This window comes from Manacus vitellinus, unplaced genomic scaffold (genome assembly GCF_001715985.3).
Source record: "Manacus vitellinus isolate BGI_N305 unplaced genomic scaffold, ASM171598v3 scaffold_27_pilon, whole genome shotgun sequence".
NCBI lineage: Eukaryota > Metazoa > Chordata > Aves > Passeriformes > Pipridae > Manacus > Manacus vitellinus.
Window position 1 is genome coordinate 8,222,298 of NW_021940039.1, and position 19,395 is coordinate 8,241,692.

The 19,395-nt window shown below is 44.3% G+C and overlaps 1 protein-coding gene across 1 annotated transcript in view; it reads right to left on the reverse strand.

Annotated features, from left to right (window-relative positions):
- Window positions 1-19,395, reverse strand: part of PAPPA (pappalysin 1) — a 181,062-nt gene that overhangs the window by 148,843 nt on the left and 12,824 nt on the right. The window contains exon 2 of the mRNA XM_008920190.3: window positions 4,882-5,950. Coding sequence (XP_008918438.1) covers window positions 4,882-5,950 — 1,069 coding nt within the window. The remainder of the gene's footprint in view (window positions 1-4,881; window positions 5,951-19,395) is intronic.

Genomic DNA, 19,395 nt, shown 5'->3' on the forward strand with positions numbered 1-19,395 from the left:
TTCTTTTTAGTGTTTAGGATTAAGTGGAAATTAGCCCTTTATTAAGAAGCAAGGAGTATTTCTTACAACTCTAGCTCCTGGAAAAGGGCATTCAGTGTGCCCCCCTCCTCCAGGGCAAGTTGACCATATTTTTCAAGTGAGCCTCATGAAGAGATTTCCAGCAGAAGAGAAGGAAAAAGAGGTAAGAGGCTGATCTAATAGTCCATAGAAGAGCCCTGGAGAGCAGCCACAGCTCAGTTACCTGCTCAAGGCTGCCCTGAGCTGTGGATTAGCCACCACCTCCTCCTTCTAATGCTACTGCTGGAGCCCACATGCCACAGCACAGTGTGTTCTTCATGCACGGCTCTGACACACCCCTTCCTGCTCAAAACCACTATGGAAATTCCTACAAATTGTTCAAATGTCTATTCAGAGCCTAATTTACATATGTCTGGAATGTGCAAGCTGATGTGATGCAACCTGAGCTTTGCTGAACTGCCCAAAACAAGTGTTGGAAAAGGCCACAGAAGAGGGTGAGGTCAGTGAGACACTGGACTTCACCTCTTGGAGGACTGGAATTAGATGATCTTTTAGGTCCCTTTCTATCCAAACCATTTTATGATTCCTTGGTTTGGTGTCAACCTGAGTTTGCAGGCAGGTCCTTCAGACAGACCAGAACTTGTACAGCTCATCCCTGCCCCTGATTTAGGCAGAGCTGAAGGGCTGTGGGAGCCCTCAGGGCACACATGTGGATGCTGAGAAAGACTGTGCCCGGGTCAGTTATTCTGAGGGGATTTCCAGCAAGTATTCAGTAGGCTGTATGAATCCAGGGAGCTTGAAGAGACTGTAGGAGTTTTTACTGCTTCAGGAATTTCATCAGTATTCTCCTAAGCAGGCACCAAGGGGAATGCTCCCTTATCTGTCCGTGCAATCCTGTGGTGAAGCCTGATGTGCAAACCCAATATTACATAAAAGGAATGGCTCAGTTAACCATAGGATGGTGCAAGAACTCACCACATCAAGTGGCATTTACTGAGTATGATTTCCTATGATCCCTTGCTGTTCGTTTCAAGTTTTTTGGAAAGCAGCCCTGGTAGGTGTCATGAGCTCAAAGCCTTCCCTCTTTTGTAACCAGCAATATACCAAATAACACAAGGAATGTGTCTTTTTGGCAAGTGCGTCTATCCTTGTTCCTTCCCTTTGTATTGGGCCAGACTGTATGATCTTAGCATGTTTTAATTTCCCAGAATTGCAGAAAAGTGGAACAGTATTTGTAAATCTTCTGCTGGGACAAAATACATTTTGTCCCTCCCTCATGAAATTAATAAAAAGAAGCAAGGCAGATATTCTTGGATAAAGCCTGCTGTGTGGCTAATGATAACCAGTCCTTTGTTTTTTCCCTGCAGGCTATTAAAACAGAGGAGAGATGATCTAGTTGGTACCACAATGTTTATGGCTTTTCTGCTGAGCAGCTCCGGGAGCAGAGCTCCCAGTCTCAGTGTTGTCCCTCTGGAAAACTTAAATGTACTTAAACCTCTATGCACCAACATCCCCACTGTCTGGCTATGGCACAGAACATCAGCTTTTTGGAGGCAAATATTTTTGGAGAGGTGCCACAAAGAGAGGCTGGAAACACAAAAAACCCAACCAGCTCTGCTGCTGGGGTCAGCTTTAAAGTCACCACAGTTGTACCACAGCAGTGACTGAAGCACTATCAAAGTACCTGAGCTCTCTTTGTCCAAGGTGCCAAAAGGATCACAAGAAACTTGTAACACAGATCAGAGGTGTCTTGGAATTGTTCCAGTGGTATCTCTTAGTCAGAAAGCATGCACAGGCCGTATCAAGGCTAATGGCAACTTTGCCCCAGGATGGAGCTTGGAACTGAGACAGTCAGAAGAAGGAAAATGGCTGGAAACAGATACATCATCTTTTGGGGATGAAGAGGCACTGAGGAGGGTTCCTGTTTATAACAGCATCAATCAAGCATTAGCACTTTTTGGTTGGTTCCAAAGGGCAAAAGCACTTTGGGAATAAACTGTGCCTGATGAACAGCTGGCTACAACTGCTGACACTGAGGGTGTGGAAGGAACAAACCCAGCAGTGCCTGAAGGCTCCCCCAGTACCAGAGACGACTCTGAAGAGCACTTTACAGCACAAAGTTCAGGAAACTCTTTATTGGTACCATTTAATCTTTCTTTCCTGCCTTTCCTCACCAGAATGAAGGATCTTTTCCCCTTTTTCTGCTATTGTTAGACTGAACTTTGGCAGAGGAAATACCTGGAATTAGATGTGAGTTCTCTGTGGCTGTGGAGATGTCTTCAGTGCTGTGGTGCAAGGCCTGCACCAGAGGGGACTGAGGACTCTGTGCCAATGACAGCGATGACAAGGGGGGCTGGTGATACAAAATGGACCCAGATGGTGCTGACTGGGTTTTGACTTAGTCACTAATTGACAAGGAAATCTCTCTCTCAGGGGGTGATGCTGATGGCAATCCCAAAGCCAAACATAGGGTTTGAATCTTCACCCTTGTAGTCAATGAAGACTTTGCTGCCAAAGTCACTGCCCTAAACCACTATTTGTTGACTTAAATACCCGAAGCAGTGTCACCCAGCCTTATGGACCTGATTGGTAGGTCCACAGACCCAAGTGCTCTATTTTGCCATCCTGAGAGCAAACAGCCATCACAGAGGTGGGTTTGAGCTCAGCCCAAGCACATTGGTCACCAAAAAAAGGCTCAAAGAGATGAAATATCTTCCACTGCCCTCCATGGTGCCATTGCCAGTGATCAAAGCTGCATTACAGTGTCTGTGCAAAGGAAAATCAATGAAATCTGACTGTTGCAATAAGATCTTTGGAGCATCTATGGATCTTCTCAGGCTCTACCCTGTGGAATAGGACCTTCAGGCCTCCCTCACTATTTCAAGGCAAGAAGAGTTTTCTCTCAAGTCAAAATGAACATGTAGAAGATCTACGAGCTCAAGGCCCTGAGATGCAAACCCTCCAGACAAGCTCAGCAAGGTGATTGTCTCCAAAAGGAACCTAAAACTGTATAAAAGGCAACTAGGTGGTGTTAAGGTAACTTCAGATTTTGGAATTCATTTTCTTGCTCAGGCTTGTGCAAGCACAGCCTGTTCAGCAAAAAGGCTTCATTTGAAATAGAAACCTCTCTGTACATCAGAATAACATTGAGACACAGTTTTAGATCTGTTAACTATAATTTACAAGGCTTTTCTTGTTTCATTTTATATGGGTATTATGCTGGTCACAGGACAAGTGATAAAAGGGTACTATCAAATTAAAAATAATGTATTTTCCTAAAAATTGTGCTAGTTGTTATAACTAACACCTCGAGTTCTCAGAACTACGGTGTTAAAACAATCCAATTTGCATTATGCCTTTGATGATATTTGCTTGGTTGTGTTCCTCTCCAGTTGAACAGTATTAAAAGATTTGTATTTTTCCTTTCAATGTTTTCAAGCATTAATATTTAAAGTATCTCCTCATCTGAGCTTTATTCATTGGTAACTGACTGAAGTCAAGCTGAGTTAGAAGGATTTTTTAAAAAACAACTTCACTGTAGCTAAAAAAAAACACAGAAAGGAAGCTTTTCTTTGCAGCTTAATTATGTGTATTTAAAGCTCCAGTAGAGCTGATAATGTTGTTTAAAAACTTCTCTTTACTAAGGAAGCTATAAATATAGTCTGAAATGCTGTAATGGAAGGGACTCCAGAACAGCTCATACTTTCCTTATTAACCTGAACTTTAGTGTTGATAACATTGTGTGTTCTGACCATTTAGAGGTTCCCCCTTTATTACTTCATGAACTGCCCTAAAAAAACTATGATATGGAATACAGACAACAGAATTTCAGCTTTAACCTCCACCTTTTCTGTGTTTATGTTTTTAACTCCTTCAAAGGTAACATTTTATTACTTAAACACATAAATTTATCTGAAGACGACCAAAATCTGGAGTAATTGTAGGCACGTGGAACTCAACTGACACAAGTTATTCAAGGATGCCACTCTTCAAACTAAAATATAAGGAGGCCATGGCTGAGGAGCTCAGGATTTTATCAACTCACATCCACCCACAGAAAGTTGTCCTGGCACTTGCAATGAAGGTGCATCACCCCTGTTTTCATATATAAGTAAAAAGGGGCACAGAAGAGTTCCAGTGCCCACCCAGTATGTGCAAGAGCACTGCCAGGAACCTGGATGCACCTCCCTCCTCAGAACCTACAGACTCAGTTGCCCCTGCAAGCAGTGCTTACAGAAAGCTGTACACAGAGCATGAAGAGATAGAATTACCCACCTACCTTCAAAGTCCTACAGAATTTAAGTCTACCTAAGAGTATTCATGTTCTGTTCCATGCCTGAGGGGCTCTTCCCTCTCCAAATACACATGAGCTTTCTATGACATCCAATCCCCACTCCTAAGAGTCTGTGGTTAAAATAAACTTCACAGTGCTACAATATACTGCTCATAGCCAAAAACCAACGGGCCTCCCAAAGCTGGCTGCTTCAGTCACAGATTCATGGAATATTCTGACTTGGAAGGGACCCACAAGGATCACTGAGTCCAGCCCTTAAGTGAACAGCCCATACAGGGAATTGAACACACGACCTTGGCATTATTAGCACCAAGTTTTAACCAACTGAGCTGATTTCACAGTCTTTAGCACAGAATTTCTTTAGACGCTGCTCAGACCATTACTGAGATTGCATTTGGATAACTGTAATGTGAACCAAACGCTACAAAAAAAAAAATAAAATCATTACAAACTCCAAAAACCCATAACAGCAACAACACAAGGGTTCAACAAGCCAGCAGGCTGATCAATACCGAGACAGACGTTCATCAATATGACCATAAAAAAAGCTTGTTTAAGAAACTGCCTACCTGTAAGGAGAATATGGGTCAAAGCAGGTCTTGGTGACTTCTGTTATCTCCGGGTTACAGCACTCCCCCCCATCGAAGTTGTACCTCTCGTAATTACAATCCATGTCACACACCCCGTTCTGCTTCTTCTTGTTGAAGAGCGTGTGCCGCACGTGCCTGCAGTCCCCTCCGTCGTAGCCAGTCAAGGTGTGGTTGCACTCAGGGTCACAGTTCTCATCCCCGATCTTGCTGATGTCGCAGTTGGCCAGGATGAGGCGGTGGCGAAGCGAAGAGTTCATCACCTCCAGCACCTCCAGCTCCCAGGTGATGTTGTAGCGGCTGAACGCCTCGTTCAGGTGCTGGTGCTGGAAGTCGATCTGCTGCTGGCTGACGGTGGGGTTCTGGTGTTTGTCGTCGTAGAGGTTCACCACGCGGTACCGCACGATTTTGTCGCGGCGGAACCGCGGCAGCTTGTTGTAGCTGGCGATGACGTCGGTGTTGTCGCAGACCGTCTGCCCGCAGAGAGGAGGGTCCAGGCTGGTGTCCAGCAAGTAGCCGTGGTGGTAGCTGAACTTGAGCTTGGGACTGCTGCCATCCTTCATGGGAGACCAGGTGCTTTTCACATTCAGTAAACTGTCTTGAAGGACTAGCTGAGGTAGGGGCGTGTCTTGCCTGTGAACCGCCTGGTCCATGTCCAACAAGATCTCCTTTTGAGACCGGGCTGTCCTCCAGAGGCTGAAGTGCTCCACGTATCCCCGATAGTTCTGGTTCAGGGCGTTCCCCCCGAGCATGAGCACCTTGCACTTCACGGTCAGGGGGCTGAAGATGCTGCCCACCTGCTCTCCGCTCGTGGCCACCTGGGCGCCGTTCACGTAGAGCCTCATCAGGTGCCCGTCGTAGGTGGCAGCCAGGTGCACCCACTGGTTGGGGAGGTAGCTGCGGTGTGCCACGATGGTGGTCACTTTGCGGGCACGGTCCGTCTTCAGGGAGAAGAAATAGCGGGGGTCTCTGTTCCCCTGGTCACTGACGGTGTTAATCCCCAGGACCCATCCTCGGTCGCGGGAGGTGTAAGAACATTTGTCATACAGTCCTGCGCGCCCCCCCGAAAAGAAAAGAAAGATGAATAAATAAGGATGACAGAGTGAAGGCGTTTAGTCTTTAAATTGTATAAATATATCTCTCTAAATGTGTATACACACACTCACCTACATCTGTTAGACAGTTGGTGCACTAGAAAGACTTTAAATCATCTGGTGCACGATTGTGGGAGGTCATGTTAAGACTTTCTATTAAAGGTCAAGATTTGCCAGCAAAGCGTAGAAATGGGATTCCCCTTTCCTGACCAAAGCCCAAACCTCCTCTGCAAATTCCTCTCAGGAAAATGTTGGACTGTGCATTTGGTTCTTACCTTCCCTCAAAGCCATACATCAGTGGCTGAAAACAACAACAAGCAATCCCTTGACAAGCAATCCCTGCTGATGTCACTCATAATTCATACCCATAACCCTGTATCTAACAAGGTCCAGAGGAGAAATAAGTATAAAATCCAAATACTGCACACTTTGAGAAACGCTGAGCAGCTGCAGTAATCTTGATGGGTTCAAGCAGACAAATCCTACAGAGAGTGAATGGGATGTGTTCAGGTTACCTTCAAAGCCCTACCCAACAAAACCAGTAAGGAAATGGCATACACTGGTAGGTTGGATGTGCAGAAGAGGGTATACACCACACTGGAAAAGGGGAAAAAACATGCACAGATGGACATACACATTCAGAAAGATTCCTGCTCCCTCACATGCACAGCTTCCTATCAACTCAATGCACCACATGGAATATACTCTAATGATTTTTCCCGTAGGCTCAGAGTAGTTGTGGTTGCCCCATTCCTGGAAGCGTTCAAGGCCAGACTGGATGGAGCTCTGAGAGACCCAATCTACTGGAAGGTGTCTCTGCCTATGGCAGAAGGGTTGGAACAAGATGGTCTTTAAGGTCCCTTCCAACCCAAAACATTCTATGATTCTATAGACAAATTGTGGATCCACACTCAAAGCGCTCTCAACCAGTCTTCAGACAGCTCCAAGCAGTGGGAAGAGCGCTCTCCTTCTCGGTTTGGGACATGAGGCTCAGCAAGTTACATTCCCATCTTTCAGTTCTCCACGGCCAAGGGCTGCAGGGACACCCCTCAACCGATAACTTCATCGTTGGAGCTTTCAGCACCAAACGGCCTCTCTGCTATCAGCACACAGAAAACAATCCTTCCCCCAAGCCTCCCCTTCCAAAAGCCTAAAGGAAAATCATAAATCTCTGACAGTTCAGTCCTCGTGAAAAGACTAAATATCCCCTTACCTCACCCCTGCACCCTAACCCTCCCCACACTACAACCAAATAACATCTTCTGCTTCTGACTAAGTTGCTCAACGGCCATCTGTTAACAATCACTCATTAGCAGTGCAGTCTTGTCTAGTATCAACAGAGCAAAGGTTACAGGAGCATTCACTGTATTTTTCCTCCCCTCTCCCAGCACCCACCTTCCCCCCTTCTCCTCACACCCTTCCCCTCTCCTCCTCCTCCTCCTCCTCCTCCCTCCCCTGTAAAAAAAACTCTTCTGATGGGAAAGTTAAAAACATTTAAGCGGCCCTTTTTTTCTGCACGCTGGTATTTTGCTAGGGACTCTGAGCTCCCCCTTTTCCTGTTTCCTTTGGAAGAGAGATCCCAGGGTTCGGAAGGTAATGTGTTTATTCATCTGTAGGGCGCACTCAGTTCAAAACCTTTTCAAGACCAGCTTCTGGTTTGTACTTCTACTTCAGATCACGAGAAAGGAGAGGAGGAGAACCAGGGAAGGAAAAAAACAAATGTGCTAAAAAAAATGACATTTGCTGGGATGGATATTTAACCAAGAAACTCGTGATATTATGAGAGCCAAAGCTACCAATAACCTTCTGGACTCTATTTTTTAAGTGTTTTCAAATTTTTCTTTATGGAATAAATACTTTCACAAAGCATTCATTTTCAGATGTATGAGAGCCCATAAAAATCTGTATTTTTATGAATCTCAAATGAAGGTATTGTCCAACGATAGTGGGTGGATAATACTGCAATGAATAAGAAGACAGCTGGCAAGACAAGTCCCTCTCCCAAATAAGTCATAAAAATCTCAGCTTATTACAATAAGACCATTAGAGCTGGTCAGGCGTTTTGTAAGAGAGTTTTTTGCCTGACAAGACGTGCCAAAATGGTGAGAGCAGCAAAACTGATGCAGAAATTGGGGTTGAGAACCTGCTTGTCTTCAGCATGGCCAGGGGAGCCTCAGGGACTCCCTTGGCTGTTTTGACTGAAGCACAGAAGGTCAACTTGTCCCAACCATCTCCTGCCACCTTTGCCACCCAGAATCCAAATCCTCCAGGTCTGTGGACCACAGGGCAGCTGCACACACAGAAGCTGCTCCACCTGTTTCTTCAGGCATCCAAGATCCCCATGGCTGGACAGACATCTGGAAGTCCTGGAACAGATCTCCAGCTCCAGGGAAGTCCACCACATAGCCTTTTAGGGTCAACATTCTTTGCTCTTTGCACTGACCGGGGCCTAGAAATGTTCCCCCAAAGAACCAATAAATTATTATGGACTGGAAATTCAGTTTCCCAGCCAGCATTAAAGAACATCTTCCTCTCTCTGAAGTGCTGCATGATGCTGGTGATTGACCTTGGAACAGATGGAGCTGCTGGAGGAATACTACAGAATAGTAGCAATCCTCCCTTGCCTTTGAGCCTTTAAACCCTGATGTGATGCAACGTGTCTTGAGTTTGGCTCAAACAGCTGCCATCAATTCAAGATTTACAGGGAGCCAAAGGAGGGCAAAAAAAGAAAAAAAAAACCAGTGACAATAGGGACACCACTGAACATGCCAGTATGAAAGCTGCTGAACTAAAACACTCTACTATTCCAGTTCCTTGCATTTTCTAGTTTAGGGCAAAGGTCATTACTGAATCCATATGCCACGTACAGTATTCTTTTCTCAAACTTTTACTATTGCAGACATCCAACTCCTGATGAAAAGATGGATTGAACACAATCCTTTCAGCAGCAAGAGTTGTTTTATTCTTAAGAGAAAGGAAAAAAAAAAGAGTAAGAAAAGGGATAAGAAAACCACACTGCCTTGTGCTGGGATAAGAAACCCAACTCCCTTGCAAGTTGTACCCATTCTGTATGACCCTCTTTTGCCTGAATGCTGTACCTACTTTCCCAATCCTTCACTTTACTTTTGGCTTTAGACTAAGGATCCTCCGGCTAAGGGAGTGTCACTTTTCCGTTTTGTCCCCAGCACAATGAAACTAATTTCAGCTGGGACTTTGGATGTCATAATAAAAGAATTTATTACTTCTTCTATGACAACTAATAAGGGCAAAGCCATTGGAAGAGGGACATGTGAAATAATTGCCAGAACTTCTGAAAACTGAATAATTTGATGTTTTCACAATTTATTTCAATTTAGTAAAAGGTTCCATAGCCATGAGTTATTCCTCAGACATAATTAAGAACATTTTAAACAAGAAGAGGCCTCTTTTACCCCAAACAAGGCTGGTTTTGAGCAAAATCACCCCACACAATGCTTGACACTCCGAACTTCAAGTCAGCTGTGACCACAACCAACATTTACATGAAAAACATACAGAGTTTAGATTCTCATTTACACTGAGAATTCTTTACAATGATGCGGTAGAGGACATTTTTAGCCACTTAATATCCCTTTACAAACCAAGAGTGGTGTAAAGAGGCCTCATGGTAAATGAGACTCAAGCCAATGACTGGAAAACCACAATTTGGCGAATGTGCCTGATGTTTCTGAGCCAAGAAATGGTGCGAAATAAATCTGATGTTTGTTTTCCCCACAGCAATTAGATTAAAAAAATATGCACAAGTTTCATACAGCAGCAAACAGTTTTCTTCACTTCTGCTTGCCCTGAGTTGCTAGAAAGGGATGGAGCTACAGCTAAGCAGAACACTGACAGCCCTTCTGACTCCTTAGTCTGAGTGGTTTGTTCCTTGTAAAGCTCTTGTTCCTGAAGCCCAAGGGATTGAAGTGGAATTTTATGTTTTATTTTCAAAAAAAAAGAAGAGGTGCTAGTTCAGCTTCCCAGTAATAGGCACTGGTATCTTCCCTTCTCCACAAAGGAGTGAGTCACTGTTCAGAGGACTCTGGAGAAGTGCATGATCAGAGGAAGATGCCACATTCCATTATGCCTGGCCAGAGACAGACTTCACTGGCCCACGAGGCTCCTTCCAGTCCCCTGATGTTTGTCCCTTATAGGAAAAGTAAATTCCTAGGCATCAAAAGAGTGGGGAAAGCTGGAAAAATCAACTCCAGTGGCCCACAGCCAAAAGCCAAACATGGAAAATGAGAAATACAGACTCTCTTTCTTTTTTTTTTTCAAGTGAAAAGTAGTTTTCTGGCTACTGACCCACAATGGTTTCACCATCTCTATGACTGTCCATCTGACCTCTTCCAGGAGTCTGTAACCAATGCCAGCATTTATAAGCTACTTTGTTTTCAGGACTTTTCTGGGGATTTAAGTGGAGTTACATCCTCAGATGGGCCCTGTGCACGGGACAGGGTTGGGCACCATGAACAGAACGTGGAGCATCAGCTGCTGAACCTCTGGAAGACAGGCCTGGGTGAGGACAGCAGGCATTGTAACTGAGATGGGAGCAGCCACAGGGAATGGGAGCTGTTGGAGTCAGAAGTAGCAATCTGTGGGCAGAGTTTGACAGAAGAGAGGCCGGAGTAGCCCATGCAAGCTGCTGTAATCCACTTTAATGTTATAAATAACATACTCCAGGCCTCCCTCACTCACTTCAGAGCTGTTTCTTATGTCTTGCTAACAGCAATCTTCCCAGCTATCAGCCCAGCCACAGAATTAACTAATTTAATTCTTTATGCAGAAAAAGTTTCCTCACTTTGCTGAGCAATGGGAAGTGAAAGAAAACAAACAAAAAAAAATGGCAAAATTAGAAAAAAAAAAAAGAAAAAAAAGCCTTGTTATGCTTTCATTTCCAGGAGGTAGAGGTGGGGGAAGGGGAAGAGGGAGGTCAGTTTGACTTTGAACACATCAGGTGTGCTGTGGAGCCCGTCACAGCCCTGCAAGGCAGGATGGAAAACAGTGCCCTGCACTTCTGAAAGTTGGCCCTGCCTGTTTTGCTGGGAGACTCCAACCAGAGGTGACAGGACTCAGTTATGAAAGGGGAATTTAGGTCAACAATCAAAGCTGCAGTCAGGGGGCCCAAGAACAGGGAGCTAAAGGTTGGGGCTGTTTTTTTCTTTAGCATGCTTTAATCGTTTAGTATCAAAGCACAGACGAACGCTTGAAAGAGCAAATATTCTACAGGAACCTATAGAAAGCTTTTATCTGTCCAGAGGAAAATAATTAAAACCGACAGATTTGGGTTAAGTATCCCCATGTTCCATGCAATTGGATAAGTCAGTGAAGATCCACTGGAGCAGTTCTTGAGTTCTGCACTGGATATTTCATGGTGTGACGTTGAACCCAATATAGTTTTACAAAGGGGAGAAATAATCTCTCCTTTCCTTTGCGGTGCTTCCCCCAGCCCCCACTTCTTTCCACAAGAGTTAAATAATTCAAAGTCCAGAGTACTTAAGGCAACATCTCTGTCTATACCATTTCCAACACAGCTAAGAGGCCTCCTGAGGTCACCCCCTGAGACAAGGAGTGGCTCAAGCAAACCACCTGAGACTTGCTCAGGTGGCAATGTACTACTTAAGGAGCAAAAAGGGGATGTTTGCTGCTGCTATCAATCGAGCTGAATTCACACCAGATATTATCATTTACAACCTGTGCAATAGGATTCAGATCTCAGGCAGAAGGACAAGACCTTCATCATGTAGCAATATAGAATCTAATACAGCTATGCCTAATTAACGTTGAGAATTTGGCCCCAGGCTCTTTAATATCAAAATCTTTATATCGGTGCAATTCAGCATTAAATTAAGCATATATTCTGTACTGTTTCTCAAACTCCCAGTCCCTCATATGCTCAATGAAATACCTTGAAGCCTGAAAAGAGGGAGCTGAGAATGGCTATAACGGCAAGACATGAATTTATAGTGGATGGTTAGTTATGAACATTACATAAATCCTTCCCTTTTGATAACAAAATTCATGTAGGCTGCAAGAGAGCAGCCACTGGCATGGACAATCATATTAGAGACACTTCACTGAGCCTATTGTGAGAGTAGACCCGCTAACAGTATATAAGAGCTTACTGCAAATACATCTGGTAGGCTGGGCTTAGTGAGAAATTCCGAGATTGGGAGGGTTTTGAAGTGTAAGCGAACACAGGATGCTGTGTAACCACATGGCAGAGAGGAGTGAGCTGCAGTCCTTGTGGTGTTATAACAGGGGCATCTTCAGACTAGGTGCTGCTGTTGCAAAGTTCCTCCATCTACAGTATCAGCGTAAACAAGGGTTGTCGGGAAGGTTGGCTCGTGATCTAGGTCTCCTCAAGCATTTCACAAGAAAGCTGCAGAACCAGTGGAGGCTGGGGCTTGGTGAACAAGCTTTTCTAATAACCAGGTTTGGGTGGGTTTTTAGACGGTTAAAAAACACATGTCCTTTGTGAGGGGCAAACTTCAGCCCCTGCTATAAAGCCTGAGATCATGGGAACATTCCAGGGAACAGGGGTAAGGACTTCCTAACATCTAGAAAACAATTTATTTCTCTGGCCTTGTTCTTAAAAACAACTGAATATTTTTGGTTGAAGCCTGAAAAAACCAGTATGTGTCCATGTTGTTACAGATGTTTGTAACACACACACAGGGACAGGATGAGGATAGTAGGGGCAGACTTTGGGCATTTCTTAACCTAAAATCAAACTGTGCATGTTCCACCAGAGAATCCCTGGTGTCTGTCATAAACATGGGAGACTTTGCATCCCACTTGATTCCAAACAAAAATTCAGATTGTTGGCTGCCAGTTTTAGACACTCTAGTGCGACCCACCGGTAATAAAGCAGAGTTGAGTGTTTATGAAAACCCTTCAAATAAAAGGAGTGGAAAGCCCTCAACAAGTTTGTTGGTTTGGCTGAAAGGGATTTTAACATGCCTCTGAACTCCCAGGCTTATCTCTGCTCACTACTCAGCACAACCAGGTTACGAATTAACCATCCCATTGTACCTGAGGCAGCTGATTCACCTTCAGGGAAATCCGGCATTAGCACCATCCTCACGTGAAGAGCAGGTGATGCAAAACACAGGGATTCACATCAGGGGGAATGCATGGAAACCATCCCTCTTTCACAGGCACAGGACTGGAAGAACACACAAACCTCCAAAAAAGCACTTTTAAGACAACGGCACAATGGTCACTGTACTCACAGGGATGAACATACCCAGGAATGTTTGGTGGAACACAAGTCACCTCTGCTTCCACAAATCTCTTCCTCCCTGCACTATTTGCCAAATACTGATTAGCTATCAAAGCTCTACAGAGAATTTACCCTTGCTCACACTAACACAGAGTGGCTTTCCTGCCTTTTGTAAGAGTTAATGCTTGAGAGGAACCACAGAGTATCTTCTGTGGAAGGAACAGACACCTGAGTACCACAACTTCCAGGCAATCTAAACAATAAAGTGATATTTCTGGGCTCCTTTCAGAAAACAGCAGAGAGAATTGATCATAAACTGGGTCAAGATAGGTCAGCATACCTCAGAGCAGATCAGATGGCCAGAGCATCCCAGGAGGAAATATTCTCCTGGAAGGATTATTAGGGACACATCTGTGCCATCAGATGACCGTGCACAATACCCATCAGCTCCCTGGGAGTTCAATATGGCATTTCCTTTCAAAATGTGCTTTGTGTCTGACAAGCACTGCAAGTCAATCAGCTGTGGCAGCAGCCAAGCCTGGAGTCGTGCTGGAAAAACGCCCGACACGCTGCCCTCGATGGCCGGAATCACAGGGCTGGGAGAAGGGCAGGTCTGCACACGAGATTGCTCGTGGTGCTGATCAAAACACACAGCCAGGATTGAAAGGGGGGGGACAACAACACAGCTTGTTTTGCTTTTTAAAATTCCCTTGTCTCTGACCTTTACAGCAGCTTTAGGGCAGCGCTGGAACCAGCTGAGCAGTTACTACTCCCAGCTGCAGGGAGAAGAGCTTTTACACCATTGCACAATGCCTGTGTGTTTGCAGGGGGGAGGTAAGGGCTGGAGAACAAAGAGGGAAATCTAGTGGCACCTAAATCAAGCATTATGATCAATGAGGGAGTGGGAAGAGAACCTGGGGAGCGGGGACAACCTTACAACCTTTCCAGGATCAGACAGATGGCCAACATCCACATTATTACAGAAACAAAACAAAAACAAAAAAATTCCATGAATGCAAACTAGGGCACCCTGCAAGGAGACTGTAAAAATCACATCATGATAGCTCAGACTTGTCTTTGTAATTGAGGGGCATTTCCACATGAAACAGTTCTAGTTATTTAATTGGATTTTGAGAACATTCTTGGGCAGACACTTTGTGAGTGCAAAACTGAGCGGTTCCAGTGCATTTACACTGATTTATACCTTGCAAGGGCTTTGTCCCTGTGAAAATTAAATATCTTATTGTAAAAATACCTCAGATCTTATCCAGACCCAAATATCTGGTTGCATCTGGCTTTCCCATATGACTGCATCTTTCCTGTACTAATAGAAACAACTGAGGCATTTATCAACCTTCAAAGAAGCTTCTCTGCTACAATACACAGAGGAGGCTGCAACAGCAGAGGGGAGAAGGGAGCTGATTGTGCCTGTTTTCTGCTGTTGCTTTCCAAAGGGATCAGGACCTTCACTAATCATGACTATTTCATGCCTCAAATTCCCTGCTCCATGCTTGCACACAAGCTCCAAACCCATACACAAAACCACAGAGATATTTCTGCTTTCTAGGAAACGTTCTGCTGAAAAAAAAAAACCCCTGTCTCTCTACCATGATATAACTATTACAGTATGCATTCCAGGTAGGCTGGAGTCACCACATACTAACCTAAATATATAATTTTAGAGCTCTATTTTTCTGCTCAGTTTGAATCCAATTTCATTTGTTTTGGTATGATTTTCCTCCTGGAAATACCTGAGCCTGTGTTTCTGCTCCACAAATATCAAGCGATCACTTGATCTGTGAGCACAAATAAATAGACATCTGAAAGGAAATTCTCACACAGATACCCACGATGTCTTAGAAGTGTACAGAAACAAATTCACACCTATTAAACTGAAGGCTGGAGCTGAAAATTCAGCCTTTAGTTCTCAGAGGACAAGATGGGACAGCGATGGGCAAACCTCCAAAAGGTCATAATTCTGCTTTGCTTTCCATAAGCGTTGCCAAAGCCAAATCCTTCTCGAAAGTAATTGACCTTCTCAAGTCTGCAGAACTGGGAGAAAAATGTAAAAGAAGCAAGCTACCTTGGAAGATTTTTGGCAATTCTTGTATTTAGCTGAGCAGCAGGAAATATCGTATGTCCAACCTTTCTTATGTTATTTCAGCCCTTCCACTTCTGGTTAAATTTGGAACCAGAGCAATGAGAACTAACAAATAGCATGTACATGCACTGTTTTCTCTGTGCAGGGGCCTATATATACATGTGCACATGGTTTTGAGGGAGCAGACTGGGGCATTTGGCTTAAATCTGAATTTTGAGGAACAGTCACCAGCCGGGGAGGGCTCAAATGAAATTAAATCCCGTCTCAGAACACTAATTACCTTTGATATGTCTTTGGTCTGTATTTTATGTTTGCAGCTCAGCTATGGGTCATTCCAGCACCCAGCCTACATGCCCTTCTGGACTGCTGTTCTGCCCCGAGACACAGACCACCCAGCAAGGAGATGACAAGCAAGAGTCACTGTGGGCTTATTCTCTGCTTTCTCATTCACTTCTTTGTTTTCAAGGACTGTCTGCTGTGTTGGCTTCTCAGTCCTGATGCTGTCAATGCTCCAGCTTCCAGAGGGAAACCTTGATTTTGCTCCCCAGAGTTTGCACTCTGGAGGTAAATTCTTGGCATCGTTGAGGGCAACAGTAAAACTCCCACTACCTTCAATGAGAAAAGAATTCAGTCTTGTTTTTCAGGTGGTTTTCAGACTAGTGCACTGGGCTGTTTCAAAGGGGAAAAGTCAAGTCAATGCTCAGCACATCATTCTGGTTAAAGGTGACAATATCTAAACAGAACTAACAATGACACGTGGAACAGCCTCAAAATTCAACCACAGTGATGCTGAGGAAACTCCGCAATGAGCTGGAAATATTATGGTGACTAAAAACGCCCTGACAATATCAAGGAGAACCCAAATAGAAATACTGAGAAATTAGAAGATTTGAAATTAGCATCTTAATGCTGATTGTGCTTTATTGTGGGCTTTGATTATTTTTGCAGCAATAGCTGAAAAACCCATAATATTTTGACATTAGAAGCTCTCAGACACAATATGGGTGATCACTGAATTAACTTCTCTTTAAAGACCTTGCAGTTTGGGAAACAATGAATTTTACATTGAAAATTGTGGTGATACAGTCCACCATTCTACTCAGAAAGTTTCCTCAATTTTTGACTATTCTTGAGGCAAAAATACTGCTAAAATACCCTGTTGCTTTGTCTCCATCTGCATCCATTGGATTTACTCATATCCTCTATTATTAATTTCCAACCTCAATTACCAGTTTAATATTCCCTAAACATATATTTAAAGATCATGATGATCAAGTGACCTCCTGATCTTCTTGAGTCCAATGCTTTAAGACTTGTTACAAATCATTTAATCATTGCCATTGTAAATTTTTTTCTCTAGATCCTCTTCCATACAACATCCTTCCTCAACTGTGGACATCAGAATGGGACAAATTGCTTCAGCAGCAGCAACTCCAGTGTCAATACAAGGACAACACAACCTCCCCAGTCCTGTTCAAAGCCTCCTTATTTACACAGCCAAGGATGACTCTAAACCTTTGGCCACAGCAGCACATTGGCAGCTCACATTTATGTGCTTTATCTATTCCAGCAGGCAGTTACTCCTACACATTAAACTTCCAGGTGAAAGCCCTCCCCCCACCATCCATCCTTTATGTGTGACCTGCTGCCCATCTCTCCATACATATGACTTCACATTTGGCTTTACTCTAATGCATACTGTTTGCATGTTCTCAGTTTTTGAAAACACCCAACTGAGAGTCCTGTTTTGGTCATTGTTTACCACTCCCTGAACTCTGCAACATCTGCAAATTTTATCAGCCCTGATTTTTGTTTTCTTGCAGGTTGTTGACACAAAATATTAACTAGTAAAGAGCCAAGATTGCATTGTGCTGAACAGGAGGGAATGTGGCCAGAGTCACACTGTTCAGGCAAGGGCTCTGTTTTTCAGCAGGGGAGAAGAAATACCTGTGATCCTCATGAATTTGAGCTAACACAAGTCAAGAGAAAAAAGATGGAACGAATACATAAGTAGGAGACTGGCAAGATGTGCCTCTGCCTTTCTGTCTCTTTGGCATTCCACAACCTCAGTTTTCTCTTTACAGCACCACCCTGGCCAACGGGGTTTCTTGGCTCAGCATTTCTTCTAGTTGGGACACTCGAGTGGGATTTGCCATTTACAGCTTCATTCATGATGAAAGCACTGCCCTGATGGTATTACCTCATCCTTACAAACAGCATCTCTCTGCAGCCTGCTGAGAACCATTATCCCACCTTTGCAGGTGGAAAGGACGGAGCTGAAGGCACCTCACGGCAAAGTAGCAAGTAAAACCCCAGAGCAACCTGAGCACTTCCACTATGCCACAAAACAAGCAGCTTGAATTAGCAGGAGAGGGAGCCTGCTTCTCTCACACAGCAGTTGCATCACTGCTGAAACAAACACCCTTTCTTTCTCCCAGAGCATCTGATTTATCGCTGAAGGAAATCTCTGTTCTCTTTCCGAAAGCACCAGCCAAAAAGAAACCTCTACCCTTTGCAAATCGCCTCTGTTTTCTTCTCTGCCAACTGGTCTCTGTCTCCCCTTTCCTCACAGAGCATCTTGTTGCAATGCCCTTCTGTAACAATTCTCACATAAGGCCGTGTGCCTGTTCGAGCTTGCCCTGTCTCCAGTGTTTGACAAGTGTCAGAGAAACTCCACAAAACCCAGGCCGTTGGCTCGTTGGGGCAAAGGACACCATGTGTTGAACACATTGACAGTTCTCCATAAATAACATCCCTGCTGAACAGCTGGTTGGATTGCTTGGGTTTGGAAGAATGTTGGCCACATTGCCTACTTACGTGCGTCCTCCTCGATGATGCACAGAAGATCCTCTGCATGGGGAGCGGAAGTACATCACTTCCAGGAGATATCAAAGTATTTTAAACAAAAATAAGCATCTGAACGCAAGTTTCAGTCCTGACTAGAGGTTTATGGCCAATTTTGGATGCACAGATGTGCAATAAAGTGGTGGTTCCTTGGTAGAGGTGCGAAAGATGTTCATCCTGAGGGACGGGAGAGATGGGTGGTGGTAGGAAGAACTGTCCTAATCCCCTTTCCTTCTTCCCTCTCTCTCATGGAATACATAACTCCCATTTCAGCCTGTGAGCACAGAAACTGTTCACCCTCACAGTGTGAGACAAAACACAAGGTTGGGGCAGAAAGACCTTTGCTTCTCTCCCTCTGCTGTCAGCGCTCGAGCCGGAGAGAAGACTTTGGTCCAGCACTGAGCCTCCTACTGCTACAAGGTCTCTTCCTCCACAAGTGCACCTTTGCTGCCAAATTCCAACCCTGCAGAAATCTTTGGATAAGAAACACAGCCTCCCTCGAGATGCAGCTGCTGTTGCTTCCCTCTCTGGTCTGTTCCATGGAGCCTGCAGGTGTTTGCATGTGGCCATTCCCCAGTAAAACTGGTGGAATGCTGATGTTTGAAACAAAATAAAATAAAACACCCAGTGTTGGAGTGTCCAGTGGAAGACCACCACTGTTTGAGCACTGCTCTGGTGAGACACAAAATGTAAACAGTCTGTTTGATTAAACCATCTCCAGCAAGAGGACTTTGGAGAATTCCAGTCTCCCCAGCAGAAGATCCTCTGCTCTTCATTAATTCAGAACTCTTCAAAGGCTAAGAGTGAATCCTCCGAGGAGAAACTGTTGATAGTTCCCCTGGAATTCTTGGAGGAAGCTCAGCAGTATAAATCAGGTCCATTTCCACCACCACTCCCCCCTGCTCCTTTATTTAATCTGCAGGCAAAGGAATTGTGCAACAGCTGATAAACTTTGTCCATTCTGCGATATGAAATGCTCATTTCTGATTGTCTTTCTCCCCATTGGGACAGGAGGTGGAGAGACCACACTGGAATAGTCTTACAGATAAGACTTGACAGAAAATATTTGTACAGTAAGAGAAACTGCCCTTTCAACAAAAAGCAGCAGATAAGACTATTTTAAACCATCCTATTTTAAGTTACGGAGATTCTGCCAGCACTGGAGACCTTTTGTAGTACTTTTAAAACTTCAAGGCTCTTAGAACTAAAAGTGG